The sequence below is a fragment of the Vigna unguiculata genome, chromosome 3, assembly GCF_004118075.2.
Source record: "Vigna unguiculata cultivar IT97K-499-35 chromosome 3, ASM411807v1, whole genome shotgun sequence".
NCBI lineage: Eukaryota > Viridiplantae > Streptophyta > Magnoliopsida > Fabales > Fabaceae > Vigna > Vigna unguiculata.
This window is the reverse complement of record NC_040281.1, coordinates 49,623,960-49,637,478: the sequence shown is the minus strand read 5'-3', so window position 1 is coordinate 49,637,478 and position 13,519 is coordinate 49,623,960. Positions and strand designations below refer to the sequence as shown.

General features: G+C 30.5%; 1 protein-coding gene across 1 annotated transcript; it reads right to left on the bottom strand.

Annotated features, from left to right (window-relative positions):
* Nucleotides 1-1,443: 1,443 nt before the first annotated feature.
* LOC114178078 (monocopper oxidase-like protein SKU5) lies at nucleotides 1,444-5,791 on the bottom strand. Its single transcript, XM_028063775.1, has 9 exons — nucleotides 5,367-5,791; nucleotides 5,006-5,115; nucleotides 4,647-4,917; nucleotides 4,379-4,517; nucleotides 3,437-3,803; nucleotides 2,764-3,129; nucleotides 2,609-2,687; nucleotides 1,935-2,134; nucleotides 1,444-1,843 (listed from the first exon to the last, which is right to left on the bottom strand). Exons 1-9 carry the CDS (start codon nucleotides 5,505-5,507, stop codon nucleotides 1,741-1,743), a joined length of 1,776 nt encoding a protein of 591 aa, XP_027919576.1. The 5' UTR covers nucleotides 5,508-5,791; the 3' UTR covers nucleotides 1,444-1,740.
* Nucleotides 5,792-13,519: the final 7,728 nt, after the last annotated feature.

Genomic DNA, 13,519 nt, shown 5'->3' with positions numbered 1-13,519 from the left:
TGAATATACAAGTAATATTCTAAAAACATGTTATTTACAAAACATCTAAATTTCTAATCGAGGATGTCCAAGGGGAAAATAAGTACACCGCATAATAAAATATTATTAGTCATTATATTATTGACGTGATTGAACATCAAATAACACATTTCAATGAAATGAATAAAGAAAATAATTGCAATACTTTAGATGGTTTAAATACATCAGCAGCTACTTTAATTTTTAAAAAGTTAGCTGATTCCTAAACTAAAAGAATTGTAATTCAGTCCTTACAATTATGCAATTTTTGTACTTGTTTCCTGGAATCAATTTATGGCAACTTGAAATAAATACAAATTTGCGACAATTTTACTTGTTCTAGAGAGGAAATAATAAAAAATGTTGAAAAATCAAAGATTCAGTTGTAATTCTTTTAGTTTAGGAATCTGATTGAACTTTGTAAAATAATGTTAGGACTTCTTGATATATTAAACATGTTTATGCTTCATTAATTAATCGTGTTATATATTATTGAGAACGTTAGTAAAATATTGTTGACCGTTCTTATTACATTAAAAAAAGTAATCAATGACATGATTTATATATATAGTAAAGTAATAAATTATCACAAATTAATTAATTGTTTCTTTGTATATGATTTTTAACTATAACTTGATTCAAAAGAATTTTATTTTGAACATTATTCTTAACAATAAAAGTCTACAACAAGCAAATAACTAAATAATAAATATTAAAAGTAATAGAACATATTTTTTCAACATTATTTACATTCTAAACAAAATACCAACATTCTAAACAACATTATTTAAAAACTTTCATATTCAAGAAAGTAAATGTGCATATTGGAGCCCATGTGACTTATTTTATCACTGTGCATATTGGAGCCCATGTGACTTATTTTATCACTGTACTGCTTACAAGATCCGCAAATATCGTGCACATTTTTTTAGTTCAATTTTTACATGCATGTTAAGCACGGGCTTTTTTCTTTCACTTTTTTTTTTTCCATTAAAGTCATGGACTTTTTAAACTTTATCTGTGGAGAGATGAAATTGTGATTGAAAATTAATGGACTGTCACTTTCAACCTGGGGGCAAGAAAACAAGCTGTAACGGCCCCTCATGGACAAAAATTAGTCATAAGAAAAATGAAGAATATAGAGAAAAAAGAGTGCAGGAGAATAATTTCAAAGCTAAAATATAGCATCTACCAAGCTCAGTGAGGCAAATCCAGCTAAATGTCCATGCAAACGTACTAGAGAAAAATGTTCGGTTTGGTCGTGTCATTATGTCAATTTGTTGTTTCCCATTTTGCTTCTGTTTTTTAAAGAAATGCTAGCTAGATCATATCTGTAAAACAGCTAGAGAAGAATCTTCGGTTGGGTCCATGCATCTTTGACCTTGCATGATGGCTACAAAATTGCACAAACATAAAGATGAAAGGAGGAGGAAGTGACCACGATGCAAATCTCGTCGGCAGGTAAAGTTACATGTATGGAGAGAGTGTGATTAATTGTCATTACTACATCAACTATAGGCATTAAAAGAATCACAAGTCCCAATAAATTAAACTCGGAACCACAACCATTAAAAGCTAATAGGAAGAATACAAGTCAAAACCACTGCAAGATCAATAATATAAACAAGACTTACAAAACTAAGAACTCAACCACAAACCTCACCAACAAGCCAAAAGGTCCACCGGCAAGCAACTAAGAGAGGATGACCCGGAATGTGCTCTTTACTGGAATATATGGATCCAGGCGCATATAATCAGCCAGGTGAAAAACAGCTTCAGGGTATTCCCGTTGATTGGTGATGCCGCAGAAGCAATAACTTGAGGCCTAAAAGAAAACAAAACAGTTGGCCTCAATTTATAACCATTCATAATCCAAGTTAATGGTGGTAGTTGGAGGAGAAAGATTTGTAACATACTTCTGCAATTTACTGAGGGCACCACAGAAGAGGGCATTGTCTGGAATGGGCAGCTCAGTCTTGTTGGTAACCTCTGGGTTGACAACCCTGACATATGTTTCTTGACCAAGGTACCATGAATCAAGGTTTTCTGTTCTGAGATTCCATACTCCTACGTTGTCAAGGGAAACCAAAATTGCAGTCCATGCTCCAGGGTAAACCTGAATGAGACATTGGAAACAAACAGATGTTAGATTATAACATTCACGAATCATGATGCTGAAGGATAGCATCAGTTAATTTTAAGGTACGTACTTGAAAACAAACTTTGAAAATGTAACAGATTGTGGAAGCTATGACAGAGAACACAGATTACATATATTAATGGAACAACTCAATTCTACATTTCATCCGAGGTTATGAGTTATGCATGACCAAACCAGTACGTCAGTCAGCTACAGGATAAACAAGAGTGATTAAGTTTACAGTTGCAGCAAAAAAGTTCCAATTTTTCAAATTCCTTGAATCAAAGACTTCCCCAGGAGCCTAAGCGAGAATGTGAAACTACTAACTATGAACTTGAGATATGAACAGCACAGAAGTTCTAGTGAAGCATTTGACAGCTTTGGAAAACATGAATGTTTCAATGATTTTAGTGTTCAATAGAGTCAGACACAGAATCTAAGATAAAATACCTGAGCTGTAGTGCGAGCTATTCCATCCCACTTGTTATACGTGCCCCTGCTATTCTCAGACCAATCACCATAATCCATCCTGCAGGCAGCAAATCGAGTTGTGTTATTGGTTCCTGAAACAAATGGAACTTAAAAGATAGAGAATTAGTTTGTACCCGACTACAAAAAATGCATATCCACTCATGTGATAAGTATGCATCTTGGTATCATTGTTCTGCAATATAACTTCCATAAATCCTCTATAGGTTCCATTAATGATTGATGTTTCTGCACGAGGTGGTCCAGTAATAGGCTTGGTGGGAAAATCTAGCTTGTATACTCCCTTCAATTTGTACTGGTCAGCAAGCCTGATTGGAGTCGAAGGATTGACAAAAGAGATTCCACTGACGGTTGCTCGCCTCTTCCCATTAATTTTCTCAGGTAGCTTATTTTTTAGTACATAAATCTCAGTCACATTGATGGAACCATATCTGAAAGACCCTTGTGGGTTAGGACGAGCACCACTTGCTGATACATTCCATCTGCACAGTTAACAAAAGAATACACGAGTGAGAGATAAAAACTTTTAATTCTCAAATTTCAGAATCTAATCTACATATGTTCTTGTGGAATTATCATTCACTAATAACAATAATATATTAAAGTTTTATATTTGCTTTTACAAAAGCATTGAATATTTTGAGGCTCAACACTTCTGAGAATTCCTTAACCACTTAAACCTCCAAAAACAGTACAGAAAAACTTAATACCAAAAATAATTGTTGTTCAATTTGACAGTATTCCTACATACAGCACGAACAAATGAGTACATAAAATTGCAGCACAGACCTGATGGATCTTGCTTGGTTCATTGAGTAAGTTTTGTCAAATTGATCATCAGGAGCCGGTGGAAGAGGACCATGCGCCTTCCCCTTGGAATTTGTATAGCGCAAGATAGCAACTCCAGTAACTTTTTGCCAACGTGATTCATTCACAAACCTGGCACTTGCTACAATGTAGTAATCTGAACTTGCATTTTGGTCCATGGTTACAAGAAAAGAATAAGATTGCCCAACATGAATATCTAAGCTAGTGTAGTTCTGTTGCACTGTGTAAGACCCCTCTGTCTCTGCCAGAAGTAAGTTATGACTCTGGATCCTGAAATTCAGACTTGTTGATACTCCAACATTATGTACACGAAGTCGGTAAGTTTTTCCTGTTGTACATCATGTGATGACCATTAAAATCATTATATAAAAATGACATAATACCGGAGCCAAAGTCATCCAAGGAAACAAATTATAAATGGCTACAGCGGTGAGAACCACAAGAACCTTTTCTTTCCAATATCATAAACATCTACACGACAGATATAATCAACGTACCAAGTTGCGTTGGATAAACTTCTTCCTATGCACTTGTTAAGAAAAAGAAAAAGCAAGTAAAATAAATTGTTTCTCTTATAAACTAAAATTAACTTGTACAATTCATCTTTTGGAAAGTTAGAGAAGTGTGTGGAAAGTTGAGTGTATGAGTTTATTGTAGCTTCTAAGAAAAAACTGCATTCATTTTACATTTTTCTTTTATTGTAGACAAATTTATCCAAACAAAATTTATATACACCACTATAATAAGACAGACTTCGCTTGCTTTTTCCTAACTTTCTGCCCATTGTTTTCTCACAATACAGACATGCGTATTAGTCAAGGATTCCTCGTTCATACTCCAAAAGAAGCATAACATTAGAGAAACTACAAAACAAATTTAAATTAAACTTTTCTAAGAGCCTACCAGGATGGACTTCAATTGTTTCATAATCGATGCCATCAGGAACAAGTGTATCGTTATATCGGTATGGGCCTTTCCCATTGATGAGAACACCATCCGGCATGCCAAGATCTTTTCCATCATCCAGGGCCTTCCTCAAGTCCTACATTCCAACGCAGAACCAGTAACAAACAGTTTAACCCGTGTTATTATTTACTTGACTAGTATGAACTGAATTGTAGTAATGTTAGTAAAAATAGGAGTTTCCAAAAAATTCAACCATCACACTAACCGTATGGTTGCGGGTGTACCAATCTCCAATAAAAACGACAATGTCATCATATGGGGTATCAAAAGGAATCGGAATGATGGGTCGGTTGTTTATAATGAAACCCCCAAATCCACCAGCAGCTCTCTGAAGATGAAGGGAAGGGAAGTAGAAAAAGCTTCCAATTTGATCCTTTACCTGAAACTGGTAAGTCCAGTTCCACTTAGAAGGAATGGGACAATTGGTGCCAAGAACACCATCTTGCCAGGAACTCCTCCTCTGCTGAATCCCAGACCTGTCTCGAGAAAGTTCCATAAGTTGAGCTCAGTAAGCAAATCTAAGCTCCATATGAAGCTTTGAAGCTGAACAGAAAAGCAACATACCAATGAAGGAGGAGGCTCTCATCCAATTTGTTCCGAACATTGACGGCAACATTGTTGTTTGTGGTGACATTGATAGTAGGACCCGGGAATTTTTTGTTGATAGCAATGACCTGCAAAAACAATGCAGACAAGACATGAGAGGCAGCAGCAAAACCCCGTAGCTCTTTCTTCCCACCCACCTACCAAACTGTCACTGAGACAAACAAACAAACACCTCGTAACTGCACTCACATAACATAACAACCCTTCACTAACCCAAGTATTAAAATACGACATTACTATCTAGAAGCGTCCCATGATGCAGATCTGCAAGTAAAGCCGGAGATTTTAAACATACAGCAAGAGAGAGAAGAAAGAGAACCTGCTGAGGAACTCCAAGTGGAGAGGCAGTGATGTAAGAGACCTCAAAATCGTAGGAAACAAATGGATCCGCAGCGGAGGAGAGGGTGAGAAGTAAGGAGACGTTGACGAGAAAGAAGAAGAAAGCTGTGGAAGAAGACATTGTGTGGAACTTTCTGGGTTTTCTTTCCCTCAAAAAGGATTTAGAGGCAAGTTAGTTGCGTAGCTTTTTCCTTTCCTCTGATTTTACATTATCAAAGGAACTTAGAAAGAAAGAAAGAAGAGTTTGAGAGTGGTAGAAACTAGAGAGAAGAAATAAGAGGGAAGTGGGAGAAGAAGAAGAAGAAGAAGAAGCACTGTGAGGTGTGGTGTGAAAAAGGGTAAGTACGTAGCAGACACACACCCGATCAACCTCAACCAAAGATGACAGCCAGTAGCCAGTTCACACCTTCTCATTTCTTTCTTCACTACTAAATAATATACAAAACTATATTTTACAATTTAAATTTTAACTTAATATATAATTTAATATTTTCAAAATATGAGAATTTGAATTATTCTACATTATTTAAACACAAACATATAAAGGCATAAAATAAAACTGTGCATTTAGCCGTTGTTGGGACCGTAGCGTTCTTTGTTGTGTGTTGTTGTTCTATAAATTAAGAAAGGGACACAGTATATGTGCATTGGCAATTTGTTTTATTCGATTAGGAAATAAAAATAATTAATTAATTTTGGTGTTTGATGGAGGGGTCACTTTCCGTTTTGGTTTGATAGTGGCAACGCCGTAAATTGCGTTGCAACGGTCGGATCTCTGCAAAAAGCGCCACATGCTTGCCAGCCGGGAGCCATTCTTCGAGTGGGCCCATTACTCGAGGCCCAGTGGGCCCATCACTCTGCTCCGCGTAATTACCGTTTGATCCTCGCTTTCTCGTTTTGACTTACTTCAACGGTCCCTGATCATCGTCATGATGCAGACCACGTGAGTCCAGCCATGTAAAGTGCTCAATCACACCTCTATCCCTCTCAAACATTTTCTTTTTTTAATACAAATTTTTATTTTCACACCTTCTTCCTGTGTCAGTTAATTAGTTAAAACTGAAAACGGTTTTGCGACAAAGTATTCGGTAACAGAAGTAATAATATCTTTTCTGTCTTTCACTAATGCCAGATTTATCGATTCAAATTCTCCTTAAAACCAGTATTTTACAGTTTAAGCTCTTCACTCAAATTTATCACATTATAATTCACTTATTACTAATTTACTACAACAAATATAACTTTTTCACACCAGCTATAATTAAGCTTGCACAATCCAACTGTCTTTATTTTTTTTTTATAATGAAACAAAAACGGTGATTCAGGTGATAAATAAAGGTTTGGAAAATGTGTCAGGATTTAAGAGATATCAAAAATTGAAAATAAATACCTGTAGACCAAAATGAAAATGAAAAAGTATGAACTCTGTGAATAATTCCCGTAAAATTGTTTTAATTTAATAAATAGCAGATATTTTAAAAAATTATTTGTTCAATTCGAATAAAATAATTTTCCTCTTATATATATATAAACCTTTGTGGACCTGATACAAGTAACATGATGATTATCCTGACGTGGCCCTATCTTTTTTCTAGTAACATCTGACAGAGTTAAACATTATGGATACACGCTAAAATGCGAAGTCTGAAAATGTTGAGTTACTTGTCCAAAAAACAAACGTATAAGTATTATAAAGAATAAGTACAGCACCATGAGTCATATGATTCAATTTAATTTTAGTGATAAAGGTGACATTTCAACCAACACTGTCACTTGTCTAGCCTAATCAGGAACGTTTAGCAAAAACAATTTGAGAAGAAGAAATCTGACAGACAATAATTCAGGAAAATTAGCCTGAATTTATGAACTGGGTGCATCCACCAAAAATATAAATAAATAAACTTTGTATTGCAAAGCTGACCAAAAGATTTTGTGTTTGTCTTTTAGTTAAAATAATTTTAAAAATAACTTTAAATCTAATTTAATATTATAAAATTCAACATATTTTTCAAGGAAAGATTTTGAACGATTTTAATAATAAGTCTCTTTTAAACTTAGAAAATCAATTTATTAGATAAGTTTACTGTTATTTATATATTCTAAATTTATTTTATTTTTAATTGATGTGGAACTTTTAACAAAATTGGTTTGAACGTTTGAATAATGTAAAATTAGATACACCCCTGTCGAATAATTAAAACTTGTTTGCAAAAAATAATAAACAAAAACCCTTTATTCTATTTTTTATTAATAAGTTTAGGAGTTGTTAGAAACAATATTTTCTATCAATTGTGTTTCCACTAGTTTTTGATAAAGTATTTAATTCTTTGCAAAGTTTAATAAATCGGTAAAGTCTGCTAATTTTTTGTTATTACACGAAATTTTTCTTGGAAGTTTGTTATAAAGTTTTGAAAGAAAATAAATTCTTTTACTATTTTTTTTAATTTTAATTAATAATTAAATTTTTTGTGGATAATTATTTCTTACAAAATTATACAATTGTAAATATTTTTTTACAATTTTTTTTGTGAAAAATATTTTATACAAATTTTTTCACAAAAATATTGATAGTAATTTTTTGTAATTTTTTTATAAAAAATTTGTAGTACTTTTAAAAAAAATTTAACAGAAAATATAAGTTCTTTTTACCGTGAATCGAACCTTCTCGACTAAAAATGAATAAAAAACAAAAATAAGGTGCAAATTAGGTTTTGAAGAGTGAAACTTTGGAAAAAAAAAACAATACGGTTGATTAGTACACTTCGAAAGGGAAAGGGTATTTTGAAAAGCTATGCTTTAACACGTGATTTAAATAAACGATAATTGAAGAACAGGTAAAGACAATTGATAAGAAAAAACTAGATTCTAACAATTAAAAAGAAAAAAAAAAGGACTTTAATTCAATTATAAACATTAACATTAAAATGATACAAAAAATTATAATTGAGACAGTAGAAGTAAATAAATATATATTTGATTAATACAGTTTGAGAAACTTTACAGGTTTCAACTGTTTATAAAAGAAAAAAGTTTGAAGATTTTTGTTGAAAAAAAAAATCTAATTATTGATAAAGAAGGTAGAGTTGTTATTGTGGGGGGATGAGTTAGTAATTGATGGTGAGGTGTGGACATAATTTTACTTATGCTTTTTGTAAGCAGGGTGGGTGTGAGGAGGGAAAGGAAAATAATTAGTAATGGATTAGGATAATTCCATGTCCTTTGGAGAATTAAGCACGCCAAAAAAGTTAAAAAAAAAAAAAAAGAATTATTATTTGAAGATTAAAATAAAAGGAGTAAGTTGTTTTGGAGTTTAGTTTTGCGTTGGCATGAGTAAAATAAATAAATAAATGAGAGGAAATTGCGTACAAGTTTTGAAACAGCAGCATGGCAATTGAAGGGGTCATGTGATTGAAATGCTATTAAAAGCGCATTGAGATGGGACAACAGACTGTAAAGTTGGTGGTTGGAGAAATTATAATGCTATTCTACTCATCATTCAAGGACACTTACCCAATCCTCTAGGACTCTTCATTATATCAACCTTAAATATATATATATAATTTAATCACCCATGTCTCACCAATTCTTAGTTAAATTTTTAAGTCAAAAACCTATTAAACTGTTTTTTTATATAAATAATTAAGATTTTTTTTTTTCATTTTTATGTTCTTTTCTTGATATCTTTTAATTTTATATTTAAGAATGTGTTACTCGTCTCGCTACATGGATATTTACGGTAATGACAAAATCAACCGATCAAATAATATCTAACTAGAAATAATAAAGCCAAATAAATAGATCAGATGTAGGTATTTCAAGATGTTAGTCAAATGTCTTAGGTAGAAGTTTGTAATCTTTCTGCTTATCAATTAAAGTTATGATCCTTGTTGGGGACTTTAAAATTGAATTAGGTATTAACCAAGTGAATTGTGAATGTTGTAGACAAAAAATCTTAGAACATAAAATGCATGATTCGGGAGACATGAGTCATTAAACTTGAGTTCAACAAGGAAGAACTTAGATTACTAACTAAACTCTGGTTTAACATGTTTTCCTAGAGATCCTATTAGACATAAAGTGGATTTAATCGTAAATTTTATTTTATAAGTCCATTTTTTAAAGTTGAATTAAAATTAAAGTTCAATTTTTAATATATTATCATAATCATTCAAAGTTTGTTTTAATCAGATTTATTATTTGTTAGACCTATTGTGTCAAGTGTTATCGGGCCATTATCAGACAATTCATTAAAATATAGTCTCATGCTTGAAATATATATATAAGGATGACAAAGTAATTCGTACATGTAATGATGTAATCAATGGCGGATCTTGACCCAGAGTTTTGGAGGGGTCAGAGTAATATAATTCTCTGATAATTTGATTGGATCATTAGTATAACGCTTTAAATGATGACTCTTCTATAAAATAATTGGATCCTTAAATTGTTAGATTGGATCATTAGTATAAGACTTTAAATGCTTTGAAAGATGTGAAGAAGGATAAGAAAAAAGTATAATTTATTTTGTTTTCATCTTTACGTATAACTTCCCTTAAATCACTTTCACAAAATGAATCTATTATGTTATTGTTCATCGTTATACTTTCTTTTAAATATATTAACAAATAATTTATCATAATCTAATAAAAGATTGAGAGACATAATTATTAGAAAAAAATATATTATAATCAATTCACAATTAAAAATGGTGGTAAAAAACACATAATACATTGTTTTTTGCTTCTATAATCATAAAAATGAGTATACAAAAGGCTTATGAGATAAAAAATAATTTTAATAACTATTAAACTAAGGCAAGAGAGAGTTACATTTTTTTTTCTTCAAGGAACAAAAGAAACAAATGAGAAATGAGAGCAAAAATAATGAGTATGTGTCTAACTTCATTTTTTTTTCTTCAAAAACAATAAAAAAACATGAGTGAGAGACGAGTACAATTTTGTAAAAAAATTAAAAAGGAAATGACAGAAAAAAACAAAAAGTATCTTAATAAATGTTTAGTTTAATTACTCTTTTAGTTACTGTTTTCAAATATGAGTCTCAATTTAGTTCCAATTTTTTAGTCACAATTTGATATTTTTAGACGAAAAGAGAAACCAAAAGAGTAATTAAACCTAAATATATTTTTTATTATATTTGATTTTATGTTTTTATTACTTATTAACATTAAATGTTGTATTTTATAAAAGAAATAAAAAGATACATTTAATTTCTATCAATTTTTAAAATATACAATCTATAATTTTAAAAATTTAATTTTTTTTAAGAATTTCAAACATATGTATATAATTTTAAAAAAATAAAAAACATTTGGAGGGCCATGGCCTTCCCCGCTACCATGATGCTCCGCCGCGGGATGTAATGGATATTAAATTAATATCTTTAATGAACACTCATGAGTAATTTATATTTGTATTTAATTACTCGCTTGTTGTTGGAGTAGGTATGAGTAACGTGATATTTAACATGCAAATACTTGGTACTTACTAATAATTATTTGCCAAATTATGACATGTTTTTATTTTTATGTTTTATTTAAATTATGAAATTGAAGTTATTTTTATAAAAGATTAATGATTAAAATTTATACTTTGACACAAATGATTTAAATTTGATTTTTAGAATGACCAAATTTATTTGCATTAATAATTTATTGAGTAATTTGATTCAAATTGTACTTAAAACTTAAAAATTTGACATTTTTTTTTAATTTTAGTGATCAAAATAAAATTATTAGTGAAAAAATATTAATTATGAAATAATTGTTTAAAATTTGACAAGTTTTTATTTTTATTTTTTATTTAACTTAGGAGATTGAAGTTATTTTGAAAAAGATTAATGATTAAAATTTATACTTTGACACAAATCATTTAAATTTGCTTTTTAGAGTGACCAAATTTATTTGCATTAATAATTTTTTAGTAATTTGATTTAAATTGTACTTAAAAATTATTTTTTTATCTAATTTTATATTTTAAAAATTTATTTTTAAATAATTTTATTTAAATTTTTAAAAAATAAAATATAAAAATATTTGTGGGTAGATATGGATACCAGCTGGTATAGAAAATATCATGAACATTATTTTAGATAACGGGATAATTTTTTTCAAATAGGGGTAGATAGCAGGTAAGGACTACCTGTATCTGATCCGACCCATTGTCATATATATGTATATATACCTTGACATGATGGGTGTATTAAAGATAAATAAGGTTGATTTATAATATATAAGTGGGTACAAATCTCAAATTATAATTCGATTTTAAAGGTTGAGTTAGACTAGCTTTGATGGTTTGAGACAAGATTGTTAAGTTTTAGGTTTAAATACTAATTTAATCATGTTTTTGTTGAATTTGTTGGATGTATCCTATTTTCGTTTTTTGTTCAATAAAGTCTAAATTGTCGTCAATTTAGTATTTTTTTTGTAACATCATTTAAAAAGTTGACAACATGTGAACAAAACATGTCACATATAAGTTTGTGGTCTTTTTGTTTTTTTTTCCTTAATTTAAAAAAAAAAAATTGTTTACATGACAAATTAGCATCGCGCCACGTCGTGGTATCAATGTCATGTGAGTATGGATGATAAATCAATTCCTCTCTGTGGGTATTGTTTGAACTCATTCCCATTTTAACAGAAAATTCCCGCATTGACTAGGTATAGATATGGTTAATACCTGATTTTTTCAATTGGGTATGGGGATGGAGATGTATATGTACATATCCGTCTCGTCCTCGTCCCCAAACCCGCCATAATACCTAGCCATACTTTTATTCTCATTTCTGTTTAAATTATTAATATATATATATATATATATATATATATATATATATATATATATATATATATATATATATATATATATATATGCATGTGTGCGTGTGCGCGCGCGTGCGTATGCGTGTGTATATATATTACACATTTTCCATTTTTTAGTTTTTATAATATTTTGGTTTGTCATGAAATTCATTCATATTTTGAGGAAATGTTTCCTCTTATCACAACCTTTCTTCAAATGATGTATGTCAATTAAATATTTTGTATGTTTCACCTTTGGATATTTCTACTTTAAAAAAATGTATTTATTGTGTTTTTTTTCATATGAAATGCATAAACCTTTCATTTACTAGTTAATATAAGAAATTTATGTTCTTTAATCTCTTATTATTAATTTTCATTTCATTTGAAAAGCTCTTTTGGTTTGCTAAAACAATTTTTATTATCTCTAATAGTTCAACTAGGTTGATATTTGAAATATTTTTATAATTGGCATTATCATGTTTTTATTTTAGTTTACTTTTATGTTTAATTGTTATTTTATTTTTGAATTTTATTTGGTATTTTAGGTTTTATTCAATAAACATGGAAAGATAAATGTTTGGGTTATATTTTGCAAGAGATATGGGAAGATCATCAACAAAATGAGAAGAATTGAAGAATAGTTCGAGAATATGGAGTTCCAGAAGATAAAAAATATATACCCAACATGAAATTTCAGTACAAAATAAAATACAAAGGTGAGGTCCAATTCAGTTTTCGCATCATTCACCCAACTAAGGACCACTCGTTCTGCAAATAATGCTTAGTTCGTTTAGCAAGTCAATGTGCATAATGAACTACACATTTCAAAAAATCTATAAATTGAGGATCTAAATGTGGTCATAAACACACTTGGAGAGAAAGAAACTTGATCCATATACATTGGACAGTAAAAGGACATCTTGAAGGTTGAAGGCATTCAATTTCATCATCAATCTAATGTTCAGTATGTTTAGGAGTAACTAATTCCTTCCTTCACGAGCTTAGGTGTAATGTATTCTTAAGTCTCTGTGTATTCTTCATTCAATATAATTTTTTTCCATCACCTCTTACATTTTATTTTTGTTTTAACTGCATAGTCTATGAATTTTGCACGTGCGGGAGTACCAACTGATCCAAAAGATAGTTTAGAAAACTTGATTATGATCTTCAACTTGCATACTCTGGATATGGTGCATATGTGGGAGTATCAGTTGATCTAAAAGATAGTTTGGGAAACCTAAGTGGGATAAAATAGTTAATTGATTTCACATGCTAGAGATAGATGTGGTCATTAATGATTCCTAAACATC